The sequence below is a fragment of the Drosophila gunungcola genome, chromosome 3R (genome assembly GCF_025200985.1).
Source record: "Drosophila gunungcola strain Sukarami chromosome 3R, Dgunungcola_SK_2, whole genome shotgun sequence".
Lineage (NCBI taxonomy): Eukaryota > Metazoa > Arthropoda > Insecta > Diptera > Drosophilidae > Drosophila > Drosophila gunungcola.
This window is the reverse complement of record NC_069139.1, coordinates 16842184-16869715: the sequence shown is the minus strand read 5'-3', so window position 1 is coordinate 16869715 and position 27532 is coordinate 16842184. Positions and strand designations below refer to the sequence as shown.

Sequence of the window (27532 nt, the reverse complement as noted above, 5' to 3'; positions counted from 1 at the left end):
CACACTTACCCGGTTTATCAGGCCATGCAGCCGCGCCCCCAACTTTTGCGCCCTCCCAACCGCCGGCTACCGAAAGTGAAAGTTCTGTGAAATGCATGGGATACCGCGGTGAGTGAATAGTCTGTGGGGGGGAGAAATGAAAACAAAACCAACTTACATTGCTTACATTTGGAGTGTCTTTTTATTGGTTAATAAACTAATATATGATTCTTTATCTATGTATATCTTGCTGCTGCTGTTGCTGTCAGGGGTCTTTAAATTCTGGGATAACAAACAAGTCTTCGAAGGGTTTGTCAATTTCTTTGGTGTTTGGAACTGGGTTGGCAAGTACTTTTATCTTTATATATATTCTTTACGTGTATGTCTCTAAACGCATTTTACAATTGAAATTAAATTTCATAGATGGACTTCATTAGATTGTTAAAAAAAAATTAAATCGATTTACAAATGTATGTCTGCTAACGCTAAACCCGAAGCGATCGTGTACTTTGAAGAGTTGTGTTACTTAGAAGATCTCTAGGTATTAGTTAAAGTTTAAGACGAGTGTCGTTTGATTCTAGAGGTTGTTCCATTCCTGGATTTGTATTACAGAGAGTGCGTCTAGTAAATTGGTGTGACTTGTCTTAGTTTGAGTTATCGAGTTAATTAACTGTGTGAGTTGTTACTGCTCTGTAGTCAACTGTTTGTTCCTTTGTTTGTTTCTGTTGCCAAGAGGAAACCTTAAGATTAGTTTGTGATTTAATTAGAATTTTGGTAAATGTTGGATCTCATCTAGATTGCATGTACAATTTTAATCGTTTGATTTGTTATAGGCGCGTTCTCATATCAAGAGCTATTTGTTTATGTATAACTACTATCTAAATAGCGTTCATAATTTACGTATTTTATTTACACTTGCATTGTTTTGTTCTCTTCGGTCTATGTCTTGATCCACTCATTCATGTCTGGCGTTGTAAATATTTGCACGGATATTTAAAAACATAAATATTTCTATTATTGAACACAGTATTGCATTTCTCCATCACCTCGCTCCTCTGGCTTGTACACGTATCTATCGCCTTTGTCTGTCTTCTGGTTTTGTTCATCACTTTTTTGTTAAGATCATTTGAATGTCTTTTTGTTTCTCGAGCGACTCTGTTTCCGTTTCCGTTTTTGTTTCTGTCTCTGACACTATCGCGGCTTTTGGTGCAGCTACTGCCGAGGCAGCGTACAAAATTTGCATAAATAAATTCTAACAACACGCTTAGGCTATGTGATTAAGTAAAAAAAATACATTATTAATTTGAATACAGCTGTTGCCATCGAACTTAGCCCACGTACGCGGTATAAATAATAAATTAAACATTTATAACTATTGCAACGCTACTCGACCTATCAACTATATCAAATTGTATATAACCGTATATAAATATGTCCTTTTGCTAAAAATTATTATTATTTTGTTTGTTTCTTTTCTTTCTTTCGCGTTTCGTTTCGTTTCGTTACTAGTCTATAATGAATTAAAGTAATAATAACTGCGGATTATCAACTTGCTAGCTTGCCTTTTGTGTGTGTGGGTGTGTGTGGGTGTGTGTGTGTGTGGTTAGTAGAAGAAAGTCGGGGCAAATATATACTATATACTCGTACCTATTCGCTAGTTACATATTATCATAATTATTATCATTATCGTTATCATTATTAATTTATGTAGGTAAGCATAGTGTTACGGTTATTATGTACAACTGTCTGGGTGCTGGCTCTGCTTGCGCTTCGACTTTGGCTCCTTGGGATGCTGCTCGATCGACGGACGACGCGGATTGCCGAGCGTGACTAAGGCGCTGGCCACGGCCAGACCAGCGGACTGTCCAGACGGCGCTTGCGAAAGGCCACCTGTGGGTGGATAGTAGAATAAGTGACAAATATTCGCGGGTTGAGATCAATATCTATCCTTACCCGTGGGCAGCCGGACTAGAAGCGAGAGCACAGCGGCTCGATTTCCGCTGCAAGGCTCCAATGCAATGGGACTGGGGCATTCCTGAGAAAATAAACATATTTATTTAACATTTTATCAGAGGTTTTTCTATAAAAATGTGCATATACAAAAGTTAAATGTGAATTCTTTACAATAGCTATTGTGATATTTCTGCAACATCACAATAAATACATTTTTTAAAATTTGTTTAAGTTAGTAGTAAGTATAAATTTATAAAGCAGTCAAAGTTCTTTAAGAAATTAAATTTATGTAACTTTTTACACGTAAAATACCATTTAAATTGAAAAAAAATGCAAGTGAAGCAAACCATGCAGCAAAGTATTTGATTAATACATGTTTAAATATTTTAATTATAATTATTGAGTAAATAATTGAATCACTAAATTAATTTTGTCAGTGATTTATGACAACGAAAGTAAAGATTTTGAATATAGTCTATATTCCTGTATGGTTATAATTCGTTAAGCCGGTACAAAAAATCGATAGATTTGATTGATTGACTCGCCCACCTTTTTACGTTTCTTGGACAGATGGCCAATGCCCTCCAGCGTCAGACTCAGATCAATACTTTCGCGGTTTTCGATATCGACCAGTACCTGCGAGAAAAACGAATATGGATCAAGATCATTTCAATCAATCCATATTCCTTAATACGAACCTGGGAGAACGGTCGACTCGCCATCTGCTCCATTTCGACGAACAGCCGCTGGCGTCGCCGGAACATGTCGTACTTCTGCTTGATCTTCCACAGGACGGCGGCCATGAGCAGCAGGAGTAGGAAGCATGAGGAGAAGGTGATGAAGAACTGCTGCAGGTTGAGCTTGGGATACTGCGAGAAGGCGATCTGTATCCAAATGGGTGGCTGGAAGTCGTGCACGAACACGTAAAAGGTGGTCAGGGAGCTGTTGTCGTCGGGCGAGTGCCCGAACTGGTAGTCTGTCTTGGGGAAGCGGTGCCGGAAAGTTGAGCAGTTGACCCCCACCAGGATGAGCATGTCCGGCGAGCCGGCCCTCTTCACGGAGATGTCCATTTTGGCCGGAACGCTGCAGGTAATTGTGAAGTCAGCATCAATCTCCGGCTTGCCCGGCGAATTCCGGAAGTTGATCTGCGTGAAGTGACGGTCCTCCTTCTTGGACAGATTAAACGTGAACTGGTAATCGATGGTCAGCTCAGTAGTAGCAGGATCCCTTCAGTGGATCGCCGTGGTAATGGTTCTGCGAGTCACACTTCTCGCAGTGATCGCCCACAATGCCCTTAGTGGTGCAATAGCACTTGCCGGTGTCCGGATGACAGTAAACGCCCTGGCCATTGCAATCGCAGCGCTGGCACTTGCCGCCGTTGATGGGATTGCCCCAGTAGCCAGTGCGGCACTTCTCACAATGCACTCCTGTCGTCAGGTTGTTGCACGGCTGCTCGCAGTGCTGTTGGTCGTTGCAGTACGAGTGCCCGTTGCAATTGCACCGGGGGCAGGACGTGAAAAACCAGTGCTTCAGCGCACACTCCGTCTCATCGTAGGGCGCCAGTGCTCCGCCGACAACGCACCGGCCCAGACCCGTATTGGAGCCATTGTCGCACCATCCGCAGGCCGGATCATCCAGGCACATCTGGCAGCTGTTGTAGAAGCCACACTGCGCACTCGACAGCGCCGTGGTGCTGCCCACAGTCAGCGCCGTCGATTGCATCGGAGCGGATCGGCACTTGGCCGTAAAGGTGGTCCACTCCCGACACTGGCCGTACGGAAAACTGGCCGTGTAGGCATTGCGGTCCACGCACCGCTGCTCGTTCTGGCACCAGATGCACTCGTCCTCCGTGCAATTCTGGCAATTGGTCAATGTGGCGCAGGCCGGCGTGCAGGCCACCTCATCCTGCGTCCGGTTGACGGCTATTCCACCGGCGGAAGAGTAACTGCGACAGCGATTCTGCTCCGAGTCCCAGCGACAGGCCAGGTTGGCGGAACAAGCGCGACAATTGTGCAGCTGTTCGCACACGGAGTGCACCAGGTAATCCTCGGTGATGGGGCACGAGTCCAGGTGCTTGGCATTTAGCGGCGGACTGGCCGTGGACACCGCCTGCTGCGTGGACGACTCGAAAAAGACGGAGGCCATCGAGGTGGTTTCCCGACACCGCTCCTTGCTGCACACTCCGTTGCCGCAGTAGGTGCAGCCGAAGGCGGTGGACACGCACGACTGACAGTTGGCCAGTTCCTGGCAGCGGTGGACATCATGCAGCAGCTCCGAAGTGAGCGTAAGTCGGCTCTTCGACGGACAGGCCACGTAGTCGTACTGCTCTCGCCCGTAAATGGCCGATCGCTGGACTTGCGTGATGGCAATGCAGCGCATCTTCTGCACATCCCAGATGCACTTCACTCCGGGTCGAGCCGAAGTGCACTTCTCCTGCTTGGTGTAGTAGCTGCAGTAGCCCGGCTGGTAGCGCAGCATGTCGCTCAGCAGCTGGCCATTGAAGCCGCCGTAGATGTACAGCGACTCCTTGAACACCACCGAACTGTGGCCGAAGCGGGCCAGATCCGCCTGCAGGTGGCCCGGCATCGGATGATAGTGCCACGAGTCGCAGTACACATCGTAGACGAGCAGGTCCTGGCTGTAGCACTTCGCTCCGTAGCTCTGCGAGGTATCGTTGTGCGTGTTTCCACCGAAGACCATCATTAGGCCCTGGTTCACAAAGTTCGCCGTGTGGAGCAGTCGAGCACTGGGCGCCGCCGACAACAGGCTCCAGATCCTTGTGGCCGGCTCATAGGCATACAGCCTCGGGCTAAGCACCTGACTAGACTCGCTCTCGGAGACTATTCCCCCGTAGACGTACACCTTTTCCGTGAGGAAGTCGTAGGCGGCACTGTGTCCGTAGCCGCCCTTCACCACGTAACCGGTGGTGGGAACGATGCGCCACTCGCGTGACCCAAAGTTGAACTCCTGCACCGTGTTGAGGTAGCCGTAGTTCGGCGAGTGGCCGAAGATGACGACCATGTACTGGTAGTTGTTCTTGTCCCCGTAACCGGGCACCAGCGTTGCCGTGTGACCCACCACGTGCAGTGGTCCGCACATGGCGGTGGTTCCTCCAGTCGTCGCATTGCACAAGGAATCCGGTCGCACCGAGATGTTTGCCCACGTTCGCGCCGAGACGTCGAAGGCCCACAGCTCGTTGGTGATGCCCTGGCCTTTGACCACACCGCCGTACATGAAGATTTTGTCGCCGTACATCACCGTGGAGGCACCGTATCGCTTGTCGGGCACCTCGCCGCCATCCTCCGGATGCACGGTCTCCCACACGTTGCCGTTGAAGTCATAGGTGCTCATTAGCTCGCCCCGTCCGTAAGATTCGCCGCCCACAATGTGCAGTGTGTCGCGCCAGACGGTGGCGCCATGGGAGGCGCTTCCCGCTGGCGCCGGCGAGTGCTTCGGGTGCACTGTGGACCAGGCGCCATGGGCGCTGATCTGACTGCAGTCGTCGCCTGCGAATCCCTCGTAACAGGAGCAGCTGCAAGAAATTGCAAGGTTTTATGAGTGACAATATGTTTGTAATTGGCCCTTTTACTAAAGACTGGATTTATAAGTATAAGTATAGTTATGTATCACATAACATAAAAACCTTATGAGTTCTAAAAAGCAACTCTTTATATAAATATGAAGCCTAAACTAAAGATTGTTTTCTTTCAACAAATGATAATCGGCTAATCCTTTTTAATGTTTAGCAGAAAATGTAGAACCAACTAACCGTTCCTGGTCGAGTCGGCAATGGCCCTGGTTTTTGGACTCCAAGCAGTTGTTGGGACAGGCGGCAATGTTGCAGGCTTCACCCCTGAACATGGGATCACAGACGCAGTCGCCATCGCGGCACTTGCCATGGCCAGAGCACTCCACCTCTGAAATGGTAAGAACACCCTTTGAGATCTCCTTTAAAACAAGGATAAATGAAGAGCCTACCATCGCTATCCGAGGGACAGCCGTTCATCTTGTAGGTGAGATTGAAGCCGGACATGTTGTAGGCATCATCACTGAAGAAGTGCACCAGGGCTGTGCCGGATCTCGCAATCACCTGTGGCACGCGACGAATGGAGAAGTTCCCCCGGTACATGAGGCCACTAAAAGGAAGATGCGAATGGTAAGCTATAATAAATCCACATGGGAAGCAAGGAATGAAACTCACCTGAACACCGCCAGCAGGGGCGAGTCCACGCTGTCGCCATCGTATATGTACAGGTGATCCCAGCCACACTCCGTGGCGAACTCTCGCAGGTGGATCCGTATGTTGGCGGTTCGCGACGGGTTGGTGTTATGTCGGCGGTTCCAGTGCGGATGCCGGGCATCGATTAGCCAGCTGCACTTGACACTCACCGAATAGTTGCCCCAGCCGTCGTGAATCGTGCCCATGGGGTGGTACATGCTGGAAGATACGGAGAAAGGGGGGATGGCGAAGCCATTAGCTTCGAGGTGGCAAAATAAATCAATTCCTCTATCGATTTAGCGATAGATAAGTGCAGTGCGCTCATTGCACATGCACGTATGCAAATGCCAATAGCCCGATGCTGTGAGCAGATAATTGAATTTGCCGGCCAGTGCAATTGCAATCTACAGTTGATATGGGGAGAGTGTGTATGGTATGATGGAGAGTAGTTTACTATATCAATGTGTGACCGAGCTGAAGCCGTTCAACTGTTGACTCGCGGCAGCCTCACAAAGTCGACGCTCGTCGTCCACCCTTTGGGCATTTGTGCGCCGTGGCTTTTGTTCTGCAAACGGGGGATTACGAGTGAAAATATGTCCGCAAGACAGTCTTAAACGGAATGTGACAACTTGAGAGCTTGAAACTCGATAAGGGTATCCGGCAGTCGCCTGCCAAAGTCTTCCTTTGTCTGCCTCGTTATTTTCTTAGTGTTTTGTGTGCACATCCGCTTATAAATAACTGCTATCCCCTGTTTTAGTCGCTCTGATTTCAATTTACAGCTGTGTGGAGTACAAAGCGCAGTGCTCTAAAAATGAGACAATTAAAATTTAGCCTATATTTGCTAGTAATGGCCTGTATGTTGATCTTTAAACTTTTCAATTGAGGGGTCTAGCGAAAAAAAACATCTACTAGTTAGAGAGCTTACGAAAAATTGTAGTTCCTATGTGAAAAAATTAAACAACATTTTTTAATAAAAAATCTTCCTACAATTTTTAAAAAATGTTAATAGTGTTATTTGATATTAACCGTGTTTATACATACAGGTAACTAATGTAAAAAAAACAAAAAACACATATCTTTGTAAGCCTAAGATTAAAACGATAGAAATATTACTAGAAATTATTAGACTGTTCAAAACTATTGCCAGTAACTTTAAGATTTTTAATATTTTATTTGACGATCTATAAATATAAAAAAGACTGATTTCAAAGTATTTAGTTTAACATCCTAATATGATACAGCTTTAAGTGAAGACCTTTTTGTTTTTTACCATTTTAAAGGCAACTTTTCAAGTTGTTTATTTGTACTAGTTGAAAGCATTAACTCAAATAGCCAGAGTACTCGGAGAAAGTGGAATTGGTAGCCTTCCGCATTCTAAATGCGACTCACGTTACACTGAGCAAGTGCCGATAAGTACTGCATATAGCACACAAACAGTTGCGGTCAACACCTTAGAAATGTCAACATGCTTTTGGTTAATGGAAATCATTAATTGCTTTGCCAGTTAGTTGTTTGTTTATTTATTCGATAGTCAAAAGCAAAGGCTTATCTAAATAGTAAAACTCGTGTTTGCTAACACATTATTTTAAAATAAAAGTTTTTATTAATTGCCGTGTTTGTCATTATGTTTTTATTATTATTGCTTGTCAGAAATATGAAATAGGGCAGTTCATTAAACATTATTTCCTTTCTGTTAATGAATATTTATAGCTGTGTAAAATCACTAAAAACGACATTGTATTTTGGTAGATTGTTTATAATATTTTTACGGTTTGAAACTTTTTTTTCTATTGTTGCAACCGCGTCTGTTAAAGACTGCCTCGTGTGGGCGTTGTGTCTCGGGCAGCTCTAAACTTTACGTAAACAATCGTCCAGCCGGGATGCAGTCCGTGCCTGTTGCCATTTCAAGCGATAGCCACGAAAAATCAATGTTGGGCAAAGATATATTTACACACTCATTGGCAGCCGGTGAGTCACTCTGTGCAGTCGAGCGCTAAGCTTACGCACAGCTTTGGAGATACAAAAAAAATGAACCTGGAGATGAAACTGGGGGGATCGGGAGCCGATGTAGGTGAATAGACGTCCTCCTCATGTGGCCAATGGGTTGGAATGCAATCAAAGTGAGGGAAACCAAAACTGGTTTGGTTTTGCCCTGTTTTTGCATAGAAAGCCGGCAAAATGTCGGCTCAGTAAGGTCGTTTGAATTGGTGAGTCGTACGCAAACAAACAGGCAGCGGGTGGATCTGGACTAGAATCGTGAAATTCACAGGCGATAAGCGGAAGCACAGAGCTGATAAGCGGAATCACTTGTCCCCTTATCACTGCGTAAATTGAACGGACGAGCATGTAGTAGCTTCGAAATTTATGGCCCGCGAAAAGCTGCGATCCACCGCTCAACCGCAGGTCGGGATCAGGGGTCTATAGACGCACCGTCGAACTGGTTTCGATGGTCTCTGGCAGGTGAAACGACGACCTCAATGCTTGAGTGCGCAAATTCCAGTTACCATCACGGCAGGTGAGGGGCTTAATTAATGTCAAGATAGAACACACGCGCTTATCGGGCTTGGCGAGCAAATAGCCGTTGTTAAGAAACATAAACAAACCATTTCATAAGCATTATGACGCCAGCGTCAGCGTTTGGTTAAACTGGCCTGGCGACATATCCCACAAACTGCACGCATGGAAAAACAACAACTTCTGTTTGACCTCCATATTTAAATATCATTTTATGACTAGCAAAAAACTGTTATCTTATTGTTTGTCGAATAAAATGAGATCTGAAATAAGAGTGTAGAAATGTGGCAAAAACATGTCAATAAACATTGCTGCCAAACTATCTAGCACAGATCTATAGTTCCTGCTAAGCAAATAAAATAGTACAAGATAATCGATTTTGTTGTAGTAGATTTAGATAAGATTCTAATATCTGATGAATAATAACTGAATTTATGGATAAAAAAATATTAAAGATCTTAAAGTTGTGAGATTGTTAGAGGCTTGTAGACTAAGCATCATCCAAAGAAGCTCATATGGCACCCAAAAAGAAAATTTCTGCCGCGGACAAGTTCAAAGTCAAACCGAACTAATTGAATAATCCGCATACTGAAAGCGTCAGGAGGCGTAGAAAGCTGAAAGCAGGTGAAAGAATGTTTAGAGAGAGAATGGGAGAAAGAGAACGGGAGAAATGGGAGATGGGGAGGGTGGAGAGTTGAGATAAACGCGGCCAAGAACCCGTCCGACCAGATGAAACTGAACCGTTGCCTGACACAAATAGGCCGGGCCAAAAAAGGTAGAGGAGATCTGATTAATAACGTGGATTTAATCACTAGGGTACCACAACTAAACAGAAAGAAAAATGTATATGATATTGAAGAGATTACATATGTATATCATACGACCATTTACCAGCACTTCATTTTGATATGTCAAAAATATCGTTTCGAAAAATATGGCTGAAACTAAACACGTCCCGTGGCCTATTCTGTCATCTTAAGTCATTTATAATTTTTCATATATCAGAAGTATATAAACTAAATTACTTATACATTACTTCATGTTCCTATCAAGGGAGCCCCAGAAATCGTTGTTTATAACTTTCAACCGACTTTGCTTTGGCTGTCATTTGGAACAGCCTTTATACATATGTAGACATTTTTGGTTTGAAGTCTCTGTTTCTATTTAACCTGATTATTTGTGTCTTTATTAATAGATAAACAAGATCTATTAAACCCGATCATTTTTCTCTGTGTAATGACGGGCACCAATTATGTGACCCACTATGTAATGTTTGAGTTAAAGGAGTTCTACGGTGCCCATTTAACCTTATCTTTGTAGGCATATGACTATGACTTACCGGACTTTCCCCCCGCAGAACTGGCACTCCGGTCCCTGCCAGCCGTCGGCGCAGAGGCACTGGCCATCCTCCTGGCATTGGCCGTCGTTCTGGCAGCGGCCGCCGTGGGCGGTGCAGTTGAAGGCGCTGGCGCGGTGCAGTCCGCTGAAGCAGCCGTGGAAGAGGAGCAGCGTCAGGAGGAGCAGGCATTTTCGCCTGTACTTCGCATTGAATGTGGGTAAGGTGCTGCTCCGGTTTGGTTGCTTCAGCGGTTGCTCCGCCAGGCACATGATTTCACACTTGATTTTAGGAGACCACCGCCCGCCTGCAGCTTCACATCGTCGTCTTCCTGCTGCGAGTCCTTCGATTTTCGCGACTATTGCACAATTTTCCTTTCTATTGGGCCCGTTTTCTCCGTGGCCTTTTGCAATCTTTGTAATTTGGGGGCAATCCAAGGCCCCGTACACACACACTGGCACACACTCACTCACACACACGAACGCGCGGGCTGCACAACAAATAATATTGGCAAAAAGAAACAACCTGCATCCAACGACGGGCAAAGTTATTGACAATTTATCAGAGAAACGAGAAATCTGCTGGGCGTCCAGTGCTGCATAGCGCTGAACTGCTTTGGCGTTGCAAAACACTACCCACCAGGGCTGACAAGTCAATATCTATATCGATAAAAAAATATTTTCAACTCATAAATATTTATAACAAAGAGATTAGATTTGATTCAAAAAAAGATCGGACTGAAGAAGTAGACAGGTCAACGAGAACTGCCATATATTTAAACCATTTTCAAATCACGAAACTATTTAATTATTATTGTGAACTAAAGAAAACATTGGGTTTTTATAACGATAGATAATTTGGCATTGTGATGTTGAAAAATACAATAAATTTTTGATGTGATTTTAGGTATTTCGAACAGAAATATCGATGAGATATTTTTTCGAACAGAAATATCGATGAGATATTTTTTCGTACCCCTGCTTGCTATCTGGGCGGGCGATACATATCCAATCGATAAATTTTTGTGGCAAGCAGTGCATCCCTCGCAGGCGTTACAATTATAACAGTCAAGTTACAGTTGCAGCTTTCTGTTAGCACCGCTGCAATATTTATTTATTTAAGACTATAAATAAATGTATAAAGTAAAGTAGTGTTTTTATTAAACTTAAAATGTGTAAAAAGTTACGTTTTTTAGAAAAAGCACATATATTTAATAAAAATAACGTTTGGACTCCCCCGTTACTAGAAAATCAATACGCGTTAACAACAACCGGAGCGCGTAAATTCCGTCAGTTTGACAGTTACGTTGATAAGAACTATGCGGATGGACTATCCAAAGCGCAGGCGCGCTCCGGGCGCCCCCCTTATCCTATGTGGGGCCCCTGTAAACTTTCCGGAATCGAAATTCTCAGACAGTCCACGTTCGGGCGTCTTTGCAAGCAGAGTGTGCTAACGGTATTTTATCCGCGCTGCATGTGCGTTCCGTTTGCATATGTCTGTGTGTCCTGCCCGTGAGTGTGTGTGAGAGGAGAAGAAAAAAAGGAAAATAACAGGAAAACGGGAAAAAGTAACGGGAACGTCTGCCCCAAAACATGTTGCAAAACACACTCGAGTCGTTGGCGGTGCACCAATTTTTCGGTTGAAAAGCTGTAATTCGATTGGATCAGCCTGTTCGAATAGCAGTGCGTTTAACGGTAGCATTTTCAAGGAGCACCAGGAACAGGAGCACCAGAGACGGGGCGGACACTTTACAGGTGAGTTGCGGAATTCCGTTGTCCCCTGGCTGGAAAACATCCTTTTAGCCTCTCTCACTCGGTGGTGGATTGGCCCTAAAGCCATGGACACTGCGAATGTCTGTACAACAGGCCGACCTGCCTAAATTAAACAGACTTAGGTATAATAAATATTTAGTATAAATAAATCGTTTTTTAAACTTAATTTTTTAAGTCCCTAAGTTATTTTAGCAATGCTTAAGCAATCTTAAAATTCCAAAAAATTACTGGCAAATCTTTAGAGTAGCATAAAATGTCATAAAAGTTAAACTTATTCCCAAATTCTGATAATTTCATAAACCAATTTTTTGCGATGTGTGTATTAAGTAATATTATGTAAACCGTTGCCCTTAACTTTTTAAAATTTCAAGTATATCTAAGTTAGGCTTGTTCTCCCGTATATGGGTGAGTTTTTGTTGTGGCCACATAAGCACAACACCTTAGGCACCGCAACAACTCCCTGAATTCTGGGCTAATTAAAGGTGCTCTGCCCAATGCCACGTTACCTTTGTTTTTACCTTGGTTAAACGTTTTTTTATCAGCCATATTTGCTTAGCTTACACGACTTAAATTTCAAGCGATTCGGTATCGTTTCTAGTTTCAGTTGAGTGAGCTGCCCACGCACGTTTTCGATTAATCCGCATCAAACAACCAATGACAGTGAAAATCGATCGGCATTGGCTTTCGCCACGGGTGTGTAATGTTTTCCCTACACAGAAAAGAAATCTTGATTTTACATAAATTTTAATACTTATGTAGAAATATGGAATATGTTAAATAGAGATGCATTCTATGTTCTCATGCGTCAGACGGCATAGAAGACCAAAGACCATAGACCAGCCTTTCCCGTTGAATTTTTATATATTTTTGTGTAAATAATTATTATTTTAGAAAAATCTACTAATCAAATTCCAAAGATTGAATAGTTTTTATTAATTTTGAGTTTAAGTTTCCTAAAAATCTTCATATATTAATTTTTCTTTCTGTAATCATGAAACGACTCCGGCGGGAAAATGTAGGCTGAAGAAGTGGCAATCTGAAGCACACGTCTATAAAAAGCCCATGGAAAAAGCGTGCAGAAAATGAAATTCCGTTAGTTGGTCAGCCGGGTTGATAAGCATTTTAGCCCTATAGCACATAACCGTTACATTTGCATTGCGGCGTCAGCTGGACGGGATATAATGGGTGTGTGTGATGTTCCGCAATTTCAGTTTGCATAATTTAGATGCCTCTGCCTCTGCCGACTGCGACTGAGGCAGCGACGCCAACGCATGACCGCCAATGTCTTTTTCTTGTTTTTGTTCTTGGCGCTTTTCTTTGAGAAATTATTTTTAAGTTTGTGGGTGCTTGAATGCGGGGGTGTCTGGGGGTGTGGGCCAATGTGTGTTAGCTTGGCTGCCAAGGTCATTACATTTTGTCTTATTTCGCTGCGTTTCAGTTGCTCCGGCCCCAGCATTTCGCAGGTACAGGCCAACATTGCTATGTCGTATTTTTGGAACTCGTTTGTTTTAAATATATGTATTTCTTTAAATGTTCGATTTGTTAAAGTAAATTTGGTAAACATACTTTGAAAAATTTTTGTTTAAAAAATGATAAAAGTGAAAAAGTAATAATTTAAAAGTACAAAAAATATCCCTTGTGTTATAGAATTAGTTACATAAGGTTTGTAGATTCGTGTTTTAGATAAAAACACTGCTTACCGCAAAAAACTAAAAAAAAATTTAAAACTCGTTTTAAATTAATTTGTATAAATTTTGAAATAAAAAGTTGCATTATTTTACAAATTGTAAATATTATTGTTGATTTTTTGTGGCCAAGTATTCAGCCCTAAAAAGCTAATCCTTGTGTTTTATTTTAAAATTCGCGGAATCGAACATTTAGAGAACTGTAGCTGCTTTCACTTTCGGATGTTTATTCGAAATTCGATTTTCCCAAGTAAAAATACCTTGTCGTTTTATATTTACTTTCATTAGAGCACAAAATAAAAAAGTGTTTGTTTAAACAAAAGAAATCTAAATGTTTGAAAACTTATATTTGGTTATTTAAAAGTTAAAACTAATTAAATAAATCATTTATTTAGGAAGTCGAGGTTCAAGCTACAGAAGTTCGACTGTATTTGTCGCGATTTGCATTATATAATTCGAGCTGACAGAGGGAGGACGATGTGGCGGGTCTTTGTGGCAAGTTCAAGTGCAGTTTGCTCGATTTGCGGTTTTTTTCCGAATGTTTTGCCAATATTTACGCCATTGACAACAGGCGGCGGCTTTGGTTTTGCTTTTGTTTTTTCCATGATTGTTATTGTTTGTGTTATTCCTTGCCTTGCCAATATCTGAATACCTCTGCCATGTTGATAATTTTGCATAACTGAAGCAGCAGTAGCTGTAGCAGCGAACAAAAAATAATGGAAAAATTGTTTATATTGCCAAGAAGAAAGAAAAACGCACCCGGCAACAACAAACAGAACCAGATACATTTGGGTAACTGTAGCGCCACTGAGGCGCACAATTTTCCCCAACATTCTATAGAAGAAGGGGGATGGGGTGGGTTAGGTTAAAGTAGAAACAAATTATACGACACACCCCCAACTGCCAACTGCCCCAAACCCTGCAGAAAGTCAATAAACAAGCTCGAACAACGGAGGGTAGCTGGGAAAAGAGCCCAGCGTCAGCTTTTATATGGCATTTCCCTAGTGTTTTCCCCAACGGTTTTCCACCATTAAAGCTCAGTGCACACATAGAAAGACATTCGATGTAGCCGGCACCCAAAGAGCTGGCAAAACAGGAGGAAAATCCCCCTCCCCCAGGGTGTGTATTTGTCAATGTTGCTTTTCTTGGCTGTCATTTATTTCGTCATTTATGCAAAATTTTATTGCTTTTTCTTGTCTTCTGGTTTTTCCCGGAACTCCTTCAGCTTTATTTTAAAGAAAGTGTTAAGGAAAAAGGGAGTGGTTTGCCTGGAAAAACCTTGCCAATTAAATGCATGCACATCGTATTCGGTGTCGCCTTTTGTTGTTTAACAGTTTTTAATGATTTTTCCTTTTCAAACGCATTTCTTGTGCTTGCTGGCGTGTGGCTAATTAAAGCGAATGCCCCATGGGCAGTGGAATCTGAGCTCCCAACAATTACTTGGGCGACCGGCGCACTCCACAGGGGAAGAAAATTGGTGACAGCGACGTAGGCTTTGAACTTCTTCCAATCCCACCGGTTGCCTAGCAAGTGGCACACAACAAAGCGGACACATAATTAGGGAAAACTTAAACCCAAAGCCAGGATTAAATCTCTTTTCACAAAGGCGGTTAATCTTAAATTATGCTTCAAGGATTGCAAACGTAAAGTGAGTTACATGTGTGATTTATATAACTTGTTACATCCAGACAAAAACCCCATAGTAAGATTAAACATTGAAATATTTGAATGTAACATTGTTTTTCAAAATATAAACGTACTTAAAATAAACTAGAAACCTGTTAATGTATTTATTTAAACATTTAATTGGTTTATCCAACATGAAAATGGTATATTTCTCTTTTTTTTTTTAACTTAAAAATACATCGTTCAATACCTAAAAATAAAAATGATAGTACCGAAAATATTTAGTTCAGTTACTTAAATTATTTTTGGTCCTTATTGTAAAAATAAATAGTTGACATATCAACTATCATTAAAAACACAAGTGAATAGGAAAAGCAGTAAAAAAAATCAGCAATTAAGTTTTTACAAATAGTAAATTGTCTTACCCAAGGCTTTTGATTTACGAGCGGCCTTTCCATTCCATATATATTAAACTAGAAAGCAAAGGCTTGGCATAAATACCTTCCCGATACATGTCGTCATGCAAACGCTTTATGTGCATATATTTTCCTGTGGCCAACGTCACGAAACTTTCGAGTCGAGGGCAACGCACACAAATTCCGAATTGAGCTCAAAGTGGTTCGTTCCTTCCACTCGACTTTTTAGTGTGGTTCTTGTTGTTTTCAGTCTTGTTGCATGCACCGCTGCACTTCCATTATACTATATTATACTATGTGCAAAGGAGCAGCGAGCTGGGCTAGTTTCAAGCGGTTCAAGGGCATTCCAGGACAGCAATAACCGCGACAGGAAAAAGAAAATATGAACAATGCCAGCTCGTTAGGTAGATGAAAAGCATGATGAAAATAAAATAATTGCGTGCATTCAAATTCCGTCCTGTGCCCCAAGGATCAAAAGCAAATTGCCACAATTAATTCGCAGACATAATGGAGGGACATGCGCGAAGGATAAAAAAGTAAATCAGGATTTTAGCGGCATTAAGACGGGGGCCAAGCCACTGGCCTGTACGTAAATACACATTTATGCATTACATACAGTTGAAAGAATATGTAAATTTGCAATTTGCAAATATAAGCTGGAATTAACTAAAAGCAGTATATATTTGTATTATAATTCCGTAATAATTAAGAGTGTTTTCCTGATAACATTTTAAATAACCCAATTTTGGTGCTTACTCAATTTTTATTTCAATTTAGTTTTGTCAACAATTGTAAACAAAAACATGGCTGAGATACTTAAATAAAATAAATTCGGCTTAGGACTACAATATTAATTTAAACAAAAAATGAAAATGCAAAGCACTTTGTAAAAATTTGGTGGCTTTATTTTAATTTATATTTGTTTTTGATATTTTAATATCACTTAAAGGACGTGATATTCATTTGTTACCATATTAAGAGGCAAACTAAAAAGTTTACGCTGCATTCGTGAGTAGTTAAATAAAAAGTTTTCGTTCAAGTTGTTGGATTCTTTGTATGGAAAATAGTTGCTGAATTATTAATATTTGAACATATGTTACCACTGTAAAGATATTTACCAAATGCCAAAAATTATGCGAGCCAGCGAAAAGAGCAGAAGTTTCACCCGAAACATTTTCAGCTAGCAGTAACAACACCAGTTATACGACTACATAATAGTTAAGCGCCTTACAGCAAACTGTGTACCATGGAGCGTATACGCAATCTAATTTCGTCAGCCTAATTGCAACAGAAAGAGATAGATAGAGAACTAGAACGAGAACCAACTAACAGGCAACTAAAGTTTACTTTGTGAACAGCTATGTGTGTTCCGCCTATGCTTCTTTCCACATAATTAACTTTTAATGGCAAGCCGAGCCAAATCCTGAATTCTCGAAATAAGTAAAATGCTATGAGGGGGTTGTTTTGAGAAGGGAGAAAAGTATTCGCATAAATACAAAACAAATTCCTGTTAAACAAATTAAAATTTTGATAGCAATTTGATGGATATTGATTCAATTGTTTAATTGATACATTTACACAAAGCTTTTGTTGGCCTTTGATTGCAGCAAATTTTATCAATAACAATTGCATTTCAAATGGATTAAGTAATATTGTACAAAGTAATTTGGCTTTATTTATTCGCCAGTTTGGCTCGGGGCCATTACCAAGGCTGGTTGCCATTGTTGATGGTTAAATGCATATTTCATGATGTCTGGGCCAGGTTGTCGTGTCCGTTGCACAGCTGAAAGTGCACACCTGCCCGGAGTTTTCCGCTCGAGACCGAGTCTGACTGGCATTTCGACAGCTTTTCCGACGCCGCCTCAGCTATTTTCGTTACTCTGCCGCGTTATGGCCATGAACCGCTAAAAAGTGCTCAGTGTCGCAGTCGCATGAAAGCGCCGAAAGGCTGGCATTTGGCGGGTTGGAGGATTGGAGGATTGGAGGATTGGTGGGTGGAAATGTGCAGGTCGGCTGCCAAATGCGGCACGTTGAACAATTTGAAAGCAACCAAACAATGGCTGTCTGGCAGTTTGAGTGCGTCAGAGTGGCGAAAGTAACACGTTCGGAATGTGCCCCACGGTGGATGTGCAATCATTCATCTCGTGAACTACTCGAGAATGCATTCCTCCCTCGTTTTTTTTTTATATATTTTTTTTATTTTTTGCTGTCTGTCTGTCTGTTCTGTTATTGAAATGGAATTCAAAGGACTCTTCAATTTTATAACGAGTTGTAGTTGGCTTTTTATCAATATTTAAGCAGGCAAGTGGCAATCCTTCCCGAAAGATTCCATTAGTTGGCTTTCAGACAGCCTCGTTCCTTGTAAGATGACCGGTTTTGATGACGGCTCGCCCCCGGGGCGTATGCGCAATCAAAAATGGTATATCACATGTCAAATTCAATCAGACAATGCGCACAACATAATTGAAGCAAATGCGTGTGTGCTTTTGCCTCTGGTCGGGCAATCCTCTTTCCCTTTTCATCTCAAAGTTCTTCCAGCCACAGGCATTGCTCTGATACACCGGAAAAAAATACGGCAATCGGAAACAAATTTCAAAATTGTAACTTGTATACTAAGAGAAGAAACATAAGTAATATAAAATGAGTTATATCAATAGGAATTAATATTTATGTATTTATACATATATATTCACAAAGTTTGGAGTTAAATAGTGTTACAATTATCAAACCTTACTTTATTACACTGAAATGTTTTACATCAATTAATTTAAAAATCCATTGAGTGCCCGGATTTATTATTTAACATTTTTCTCCCTGTAAAGACATCCTAGACCAAATTACACAAAACAAACGCTCTGCAGAGAACGAGAAGCCGGCTAGTCAAGCAGTCATCAAACGAGACAACAGACAGCAGCAAGCCATATCAATTATTCAAGAATAATTTGAAACATTCCCATACTGGAGGACTCTCCTTCGCTCTGCTTTGTTTTCCTTTGCCCAGAGCTCTTAGCCCGGCTCGACTTTACTCGACTTTTTGCCTAAAAACTTTTTAAATAATTTAAATGAGTGGCGTCGCAAAAGTGACGGAGAAGTTTTGACATCGTTTGAGCTTTTACCGCTTGCTATATTTTGAGAATAGGGGCGCTTTGTATATCTGTAAATATTTCCAGCAGATTGAAAATTTCTGTTTTAATTTAAACAAGTTTTTGTATCTATTTGTTGAGTTGAAAAGTCTGTTTTTAAAAAGCTACTAAAGCATCTGTTTATGCAGAAACAAATTTAAATATGGAATGTATATAATTTTCAATACCTTGACTTAGATAAGAGTAGCCTGACCGAACCCTTTAAAATGTTGAGTTTCGAAACCAAGTTAAACATTTTTAACTGATTATATTGAGCTTATCATGCTTGCCAACTTTCCTTGAAAGACCAAGAGTAACAAAATTAACCAATTCAAACTTTAGCCATCGAGGCATTCGACTTCCGCAAACAAGTTTTCAAAGTCTGTGAGCAAGTAGATGTTTTTATATGTATGCCATTTAGTAAAATGGACTTTTATAAGCGGTGTGCGTGTGTGTGTGAGTGTAAGTGGGTTATCCTGGTGAAAGGCGGTGCAGAGTCAGATAGGACACATATCCACTTACTCACTAACACCAATTAGTGTGCCCTGAAAAGCATGCTTCAAATTATGTCGTGTACGTGGGTGTGTGTTTCTTGTGAGCTTGCATGGCGCAATTTGTCAACCCTTGAAGGAGCACGATGAAGTCGATTCTACTTAAGGGGGAGCACGGCGAACATATGCCGGAACATCGTTCCACCCACCGATAAATCCCCGTACAAAGCACAACCAATGACCCGCAAGGCAGAGCGGGAGTGTGTGTGTTTAAGTCTGATAAGGTACCAGCAGCAGTAACCAGAATAATAATAACAACATTGGCAACACGACCACCAACAACAACATCAACAACATCTACTCCATTTGGCTTTCATCGTAAATTAGTTATTGGCATGTGATACTTAACGATAATGAAACTCATCCCCGCCCTTTATTTCTCCACTCTATTTTAGCAACATGTGTGTGGCTTAAATCGGCGTTGAGCAGCTATAGCTACAGTAAAAACCACAAGCTTGAGGGAAATAGTTGGTTGGCCTTCGCTTTTGGGCCATAAAATGCATTTACACTTCGAGCGAAACATCAACACAAAATGCGACTGCACGATCCTCTCTTTGTCCTGGATGGGAAAGGTGCCAGATGATATACCCGAGGTAAGTACACAGTCATTAAGGGGGTTACCAAGAATGCACTGAAGAAATAAAACCTTGAAAAAACACAATTTTACACTCTGCAAATATGCATTAATAATTTATCAAGTGTCCAAAAATGATGAAGAAACAGCAAAGCATTTAAGTACAATATTTAAGTTTGAAAATCTGTGTGTTAAGCAAAGCTTATTCCACATTAAGTTTCTGTTCAATGATTTTTAAATCCACAAAGTTTATTAAATAATATATTTTACTCTTAAGTCTATGAACAAGAAGAATATATATTTTTTATAATCAAACGACTGTGCAATTTGCTCAAGCCTCCATTAATTTTCTTTATTCATTTAAATACTATATCTTATTTTTAAGTCTATAGACAAATAGACTTAAGTTTTTGAAAATAAAATGAATGGCAATTTTCTGAGCGTACATTAAGTTTTCTAAGTGTGACGACATACTTTTCCCTTCTCATTTGTGCAAAGGCTGTCCGTGCAATATTAATACAATAAATACTGGACAAGGTCCATTAAACTGTCGGACACTTTAAACTGTCAGGCGAAACTATTAAGACTGACCGTAAGCCATTAGCCAGAATTGATGGGATAAGGGGCTGGTCAGCTCTTAAATTGGAAAGTGGCTTCTGCTTGGATATTTCATGGCATCTTTGCATAATCTAGATAATCTTCATACGGCTGTGGGTATTTTCACAGCGGAAGTGCTTGAGCTCCCAGCAGGAGCTATTAACACACCTGTGAAGGACTTGGCCGGTGTCGCTGGCCACGTTGCACTCATTTCGGGCTGGAAAAATTGATTTTACACGCCACGTGTAAGCCAAAGCTCAAACGGAACACGAGGTCCGATGATTGAGTGGCCCTAACTTTTCCAATCATTATGAACTTTCAATGCTTGCACAACAAATGCCATATAATCCTTTTTATATTGAATATAAAAATCCAATCACGTCTGTCTCGACTCCTTTGCTCCTTTGTTCCCTTGCTCCTCCTTTCGACCCTCTCCTCTTGTGTTTTGTAGCGCAAAATTAAAGTTAAGTGAATGCGGCCCACGCAGCCTTAAGTGGATCCTCCGTCTGTCTGGGGTCCTTTTCGGATCAGGATATGCCGGATGAGTTGAATGAGTTGGATGAGATGGTTGAGTGGTACATGTTGACTGGGTGGAATATGTTGGTTATGCTGTTTATCTCGACCTCTCCTTTGTGCCGCGATGCACACCACTCGAGCAATAAACTCGTTTGCGATTTAGTTAACAGTTTTCAATTTCGTTTTCAACACAAACGAGTGCACTTAAAGAAACATTAATTTTAGTAGTTTAAATTCAGTTTCATATAGTGATTCTTTGATGAAATTGAATTTAAACCAATAAGAATGGGAGATACGCTAAAATTTGCTAGGATGAAGCTATGAAGTTATTTACATAAAAAAATGCGCTTCTCTTGTGTTAATGTTTTAAATTATTTGCAAATTTCTTAATTCAATTTTTTAATTCGCTTGCTTCTCAATTTCAAAACACTTATTTTTGTCAGTGGTTTGTCCAGAACGTGTTTCTGTTTCAACGGACACGTGTCGAGGTTTGTGAAGGACGCGTGTCTATCCATTCCCCCGAGCCCTTATCATCGAACCTCCACCCACCCAGCGAACGAAACTAAACAAACCCATTTCCTTTTCCATTTCCATTCCGATTGCGTTTCCATTTTGGTTGCAAGTGCGTTAAGCCACAAGCTTAATTTCTTGTTACGCCTTTGAGCAGTTTACGAGCGTTAAGCAGGAAGTCCCCCCCCCCTCACTCAATTGGAATTCGAACCCACTGGGGAGTTATCCTCATTTCCATTTCCTCCTCGCATAAATCATCTCAGCGAGAAAATGCGTATTAAAACAGGCGAGAAAATACTCTGAAGTGATTTTTTAAGTACCCTGCCCCCATGTTCACCCAAAAAGTAGTCAAATTTTTCTTGGTATCATAATATTTTAACAACTGCAATGCCATTAATAGAATATTGATGATGGAGTGCGTCATCGTCGGCGTAGCGTGTTGATTTATTGGGTTTCTGTTTGTGCGCACTTTAGTAGAATGGCGGAAAGACTTTACAAACAAAAACTGGACTCCATTGAGTCCGGGGGCTCCTCTTAACTTCTTTATTCCTCCAAGGGTTGTACAAATGTCGCGGGATTTTCGCATAAATAGTCTCAGCAAATTGACATCCTCGAGGCCAAGGACACAAAATGAAATCATAAAATGTAACTTAATAGCCCGCTCTCTGGCATATGACACACATGTCGCTATTTTGAAGGGAAATCCCTGGGTTAAAAATCATAATTCCCCTCGCTTTATGCTGAATCCATAACAAATGAAATCTAATGATACCTAAATGATGAAACGATAAGAAGGAGTGAAAAGTGTCTGGGACTTTTAGGGAAAACACTTTCCTTGACGACTGTAAAGAAGATTTAAGGAAAGCTATATTTAAATAATGATATTATCGAAACTTTAAAAAGAAAATGTAGTGAATGAATTTATCTGCTTCGGCTTACCAAAGTAATATTATATTTTAGGCAGCAAAGGGTAATGCATCTTTAATGGACTTGAGTCTACTTATTTACTTGAGTTCTTTGCATATGTTTGAAAATTTCGGGGGCACTGGTAGACTCACTTACATATATTGGCCCAAGAGGCTTTTGAATTGCCCAGCTGCAAATGGGAATATATTTTGCATATTTATGGCATGCTCAGGAGTATGCCGCATTTTTATGAACTTGCCTCGTCCTGCAAAACTTTTAATAATGCAAAAAGAATAACAATTTCCACTCGTTGCAAAGTTGAAGACGCTTACTAATGCTGAAGATGAGGCTGGAGCCGATGGCTTTCAGCTGGAATGGTTCACTTAGCGTAATTAACTTGGCAACTGTTGATGAAGTCGACGAACGTTGGAATTAGTGGCAGTAGCAGCAGCAAAAGCATCATTAGCAGTTGTGGGAGGGCTTAACATCATTAATATTTGCCAGTGCCACTGACAGAGGACAATCCAGGATCCCCCCGCCCTTTTCCTTTTCGTGTGTTGCTGCTGAGTTTTAATTACGCGCAGTAAAAAATAATTGAGCTCTTTTCAATCTCTGTGCGGGGCGAAAGTTGAGTGTCCCGTTACTGCTGAAAACTGGTGGTCAGTGACCACCACAAAAACACTTGAATAGCCCTCGAACAGCCACTGGCTAATTATGTGCAGCAGACCATTATGCTCTTAGTCGCGCATTTTCTGCTGGCTGTGCGTGCTCTAAGTTAATTTCTACCGGATCTGGATAATGACAAGCTTTTGCCACCTTTCCACTTTTCCGCTTTTATACAATTCCACGAAAAGGGTTTATGCAGCCGAGTGATGAAGGTACTTTAACCTATGTTAGGAATGAAACTAAATATGTATTTATTATAAAAACTTGTTTCTTTTCGTTTTTAAAAAACAAGTAGATGTTGTATACATAAAATGTTTGAATAAAATTGTATATTCTGTCCCCTTTACTATTCAGTTGATTTTATAAATATCATAAAAAACTGTATTTCTATTTACTGCTTTAAAGTTAAGTTTCTAACCAAATAAGCTTAAAGTGATTTTTATTGAAAGATTATTTTTTAAGAAAGGCTGAGTACAACAAATTATATATTTTTCGTTTTAGTCTTAGGCATTGAAATTTGATCTTTAATTTTTCAGTTGGTATTTTAGATATTATATCCAAATAAAATTGATTTTTATAGCGTTTGCACTTACCATTTTTCTTCGGACAAAAGTAAGGGTACAATTTGTAGAACGGATTATATTTCTACCATCATAGTCTAAAGCACGGGAATTTGCATTTTGCTCTTTAAACCTAAATTTTTTTGCCACCCTGAAATTATGCAACGAAATGCTGGAAACTCATTTACACACACAGCTAGATTTTCATCAGAGGACGGCGTGCTCACGCGTAATAAATGTATTACGTGCCTGCTTGTGGTAGTGCTGGCCCACCCACACACCCATACACACCCCCACCCACACTCATCTAAGCTTATTTAAATAGGAACAGAAACCCCCGAAAACATCGCAGATCCCCTGAAAAATATCCGCAGGCCTTTGTTTGTTACGCTTGTTGAACAGGTGCCGATTACAAGTGCCAATTTCGTAGCTGCGAGTTAATTGAAAACTTTTTAATTGTTTAGGCAGCGGCAACACTTGGAACAGACTTGGCTTAGTTCTCGTGCCGGCCCTGATTTACGACCCGGCCTCTGTCGCTGACAGTTTCAATTAGAAAGCGCCTTGGCCAAGGACATCGTGGCTCGGGGATTCCCGATTGGCGCCGCTTTTCCATTGTGCCATGCGATTGCGAACCATCGACCCAGCCACATTCACATCCTTTGCTGAAGGCGCGTCTGCACTTTCGATTGTTTGTTCTTGGCTCTGAAAACTGTAATTTAATGTGCCACAGTACTGCCGCACATGTCTTGAGCGATGGCCCTTGGTTACACAAAGAAAAAATGCATATTTTATAACATACAAATCGATTTAATGCATTGCTTAATAATTTAATTCCCTGAAAAACTGTAGTTCCTCTAAGAAAAGCAAAACATTCAATTGATTTATGTAAAATAACACAGAAACATTTAAATAATTATATTACTTTTAATGTTTAATAAAAGAAATACATTTGAGACCATTTATCACCTTTCGCCAACGTTTAGATTTATAAAAATTTTATGCAAAGGAAAATCTTTAAATTTATTATTTTTGGACACATAACCTATAATTACTTATGCTTTACATTTATTAAATAAATTGCGTACCGTTGCTACGATAATATTGCATTAAAACCTAATAAAATTTATCCAACTATTTTTCTTCGAGTGTAGAGCTGCTCAATCATCCCCACTTGGCTCTTCACACTTGGGTGACGTTGTGGCATTCAGTTGTGTCATTGATTGGTTTGTCCAGCATTTCGTTGTTTGTTTGTTTGCACTGCCTTCGATCGAGTCCTTTGCCAGGAAATGCGGTTTTTGTGTTTGTGTTTTGTGTTTTGCGCCTCTGCCACTTGCCAACAATGGTTGGACACAAAGACTAACCCAACAGCAGCACCAACACTCGGCCAGCCACTCAATTCCCAACCATCTCTGTCCAATTGTTGCATACGAATTCAATCAATCAATTATGCAACCGCCTGGTCATTGTTATTGCATAATCCTAGATAGCTGCCAGTGACGCTTGCCAGGAATGCAGGAACCAAAGTTGAATGCGGTCCTCGGGGCTCTGATTTTAGTTGAAAGGCTTCTTGACTTTGCTGGGATTTTTTGGTTATTACTTTGGAAAACCCAACCCCTTTGATCCAAAAAAGTGGAATAATTCTTTTCCTGAAAGGAATTTTAGTAGATTTAAAGAAGTTGCCGACCTTAAAAAAAAAAGTACAAGGCAAAAGTATTACTTTTTTCAATATGTTCATTAAATAAATGTTATGATGCTAATTTTGATGTTTTTAACTATATGATTTATTTTAATGAAATTTAAAATTCCTTTATATAAGGTCATCTTAAACCAATACAAGTTGTTTAAAATAAATATTGACCACAAATATTTTTGTAGCGCGCAGTGTTAGTCCTTAGGAAATTAATTTGTTGTTGTTTTTAGTGTACGATTCCCCTTAATTATTCTGGAAGCATTCATGTAACATGAGAATGCATTCTGGATATGAACATGTCAGTAACGCTCATGCTCCATTTGTCAACTCACACAGGCAGCATTTGGCCTCTTCTCACAGAAAAATCTCATTTGGCTTTGTTTCGCCTGAATTTCACTCATATTCCATCTGTTTTTCGCACCCAACCACCCCATTGCCACACCCTCCTTTGCACTGGGAGATGTAACAAAAGATGAGTTGCACTTGAGCATGCTAAAATGCGTTATTAAGTGCATAAATATGCAGTGCCCAACCTTTTGCACTCGGTACCACCCTCGTGGCACCACTTTGCCACCCATCCACCTGTCTAACAATGGTTGCTTCAGGTGGGCCCTCGAGTGGTCGGGGAATGCCGCTTATAGGGGCATGTGAGAAGAGCTTTTGAAATTTAATAAAATGCAAATTCAAATGCAGAAACCAGTGAGCCAGTGAGCCAGACATGTGCCACATGCCACGCCCCGTGTCCCCATTATGATTCACCCCCCATTCCGCAGCCTCTTCCACACGCTAATGAGTTGAGTTTTGTCTCCAACACACAACAACAGAGGGAATGTATTGTGTGCCTTTGGAGCCGAAAGGATGCAGTGGAGCAACTGCCCCCACCAAATTGTGGTAATGGCGAGTATAGGAAGATACAGTGCGCTCCAGTACCATAAGTTAGTCTGGAGATGCAAAAAAAGCTATTAAATACTCTTATAAACTTTGATTAGTGTTGATACCTTTCCAGCTCTTAAGATAGTATTTGCTTAAAAGTATTTTTTTAAAGAATTAGACTACCAATACATCAGATGACATTTTGTAATTTCTTGTCTGCCTTCATACTTAACATCTTACATTTATTCAAGTTATATATTGAAAATTACACATTTTTAAAAGCTTTAAGAGCTCTTATTTTATCATACATCTCCTTTAGCAAAAAAACCAGTTAACCCGATGTTTTATCACATTTACCAAAAAATCATTGCAGTATTTATTTGTAAGCTCGCAGCTCTGAAACGTGCTGTATTTTTAATTATTTTAAATGCGTTCACATATGCATGCCGACTTGGGCATCTGCGGCGGCAGTGTCAGTGGCAGTGGCAAAAAAATAACATACAAGAAAAAAATCGATACCGCTTTTTGGGCTGTGGCATTAAAAAGGATCAAAAGGTGGAGCACGTGCGCACGGCCAGGAGGCGAATGTGGCTATATCGCCATTGTACGACTATATCCTGTGTATACACTTGTAAGCCATAGGAACCAAAACCATTTGCCGCACACCCATAAAAGTTGCCAGTCCCATTCCCATTCGCATTGCCATTGGCATTGTCTGGTCTCCGTGGCCGGTGGATTTTCTTGGCTTTGACTGGCAGAGGAAGAAGGGGTGATGGTGGTGTGATGAGACCTTAAGCAACCTTCCTCGGAAATCCCCATAACCCTCCCACCAGCCCAAACAAGCCTTTCACACCTACGTGTGCTTGGCACAAGTGGCAAAATGTTGTTACGTGAGCATTAAACCATATTTTAAGTTATTAAGTTATTGACAAAAGCTCACGTCACCCCTTATGGCGTCGGGTTGGTTTGCTCTGGGACATGGCATTGGGATTGCGATTGGATTGGGTTGGGTGCGCATGGCTGTGCCTTGGATTGACTTGAGTCCATGTACCCTGGTGCTCGGCAATCCGGGGGCAGAGTGGCTTGGAGGCGGACGACACTTGTGCGCTGCTTATCCATATTGTTTACAATGCCACGCCTTGTTACACAAGCACACTTACAAGCACTGTGATGAAAATCTTACGAAAAAAAGATTGAAATAATGTTAAATAGTAATTTATCCGATTACAGAGCATAGCCAAGGTTTGGATTTGACAAGAAGAACTCTCAAACCAGACTTTAACTTAATGAAAATTAAACATAATTAGTAATAATAAAAAAATATATTATTATATTTATTTAATTAGTGGGTGGTGCTAAAAAGATAACAATGGTTTTGAATTAATTTGTATGCAAAAAACCACGTACAATATAATTTTAATCCTTACGAAACGCTATTTTTTTTATAAATTAAATTAAAATAAAAAT

At 40.9% G+C, this 27532-nt stretch overlaps 2 protein-coding genes across 6 annotated transcripts in view; one reads left to right on the top strand and one right to left on the bottom strand.

The window, feature by feature from the left end:
* Nucleotides 1–153: 153 nt before the first annotated feature.
* LOC128252083 (attractin-like protein 1) lies at nucleotides 154–10623 on the bottom strand. The gene is given in 9 exon segments (XM_052979496.1): nucleotides 154–1869; nucleotides 1933–2014; nucleotides 2482–2568; nucleotides 2631–3143; nucleotides 3145–5464; nucleotides 5702–5849; nucleotides 5911–6068; nucleotides 6134–6370; nucleotides 10005–10623. Coding segments are annotated over 9 exon segments (3972 nt in total). The 5' UTR covers nucleotides 10274–10623; the 3' UTR covers nucleotides 154–1711.
* The window catches only part of LOC128252080 (tubby-related protein 4), a 34887-nt gene continuing 13731 nt past the window's right edge, over nucleotides 6377–27532 (top strand). For 2 of the 5 annotated variants that reach the window (XM_052979495.1, XM_052979490.1), the window contains exons 1-2: nucleotides 11072–11755; nucleotides 19569–19766. In XM_052979495.1, coding sequence (XP_052835455.1) covers nucleotides 19671–19766 — 96 coding nt within the window. In that variant the 5' untranslated portion in view covers nucleotides 11072–11755; nucleotides 19569–19670. Of the gene's footprint in view, nucleotides 7195–11071; nucleotides 11896–14855; nucleotides 15107–19568; nucleotides 19767–27532 lie in introns of those variants that run through there. The other 3 variants (XM_052979493.1, XM_052979492.1, XM_052979491.1) reach the window with 3 other exon arrangements.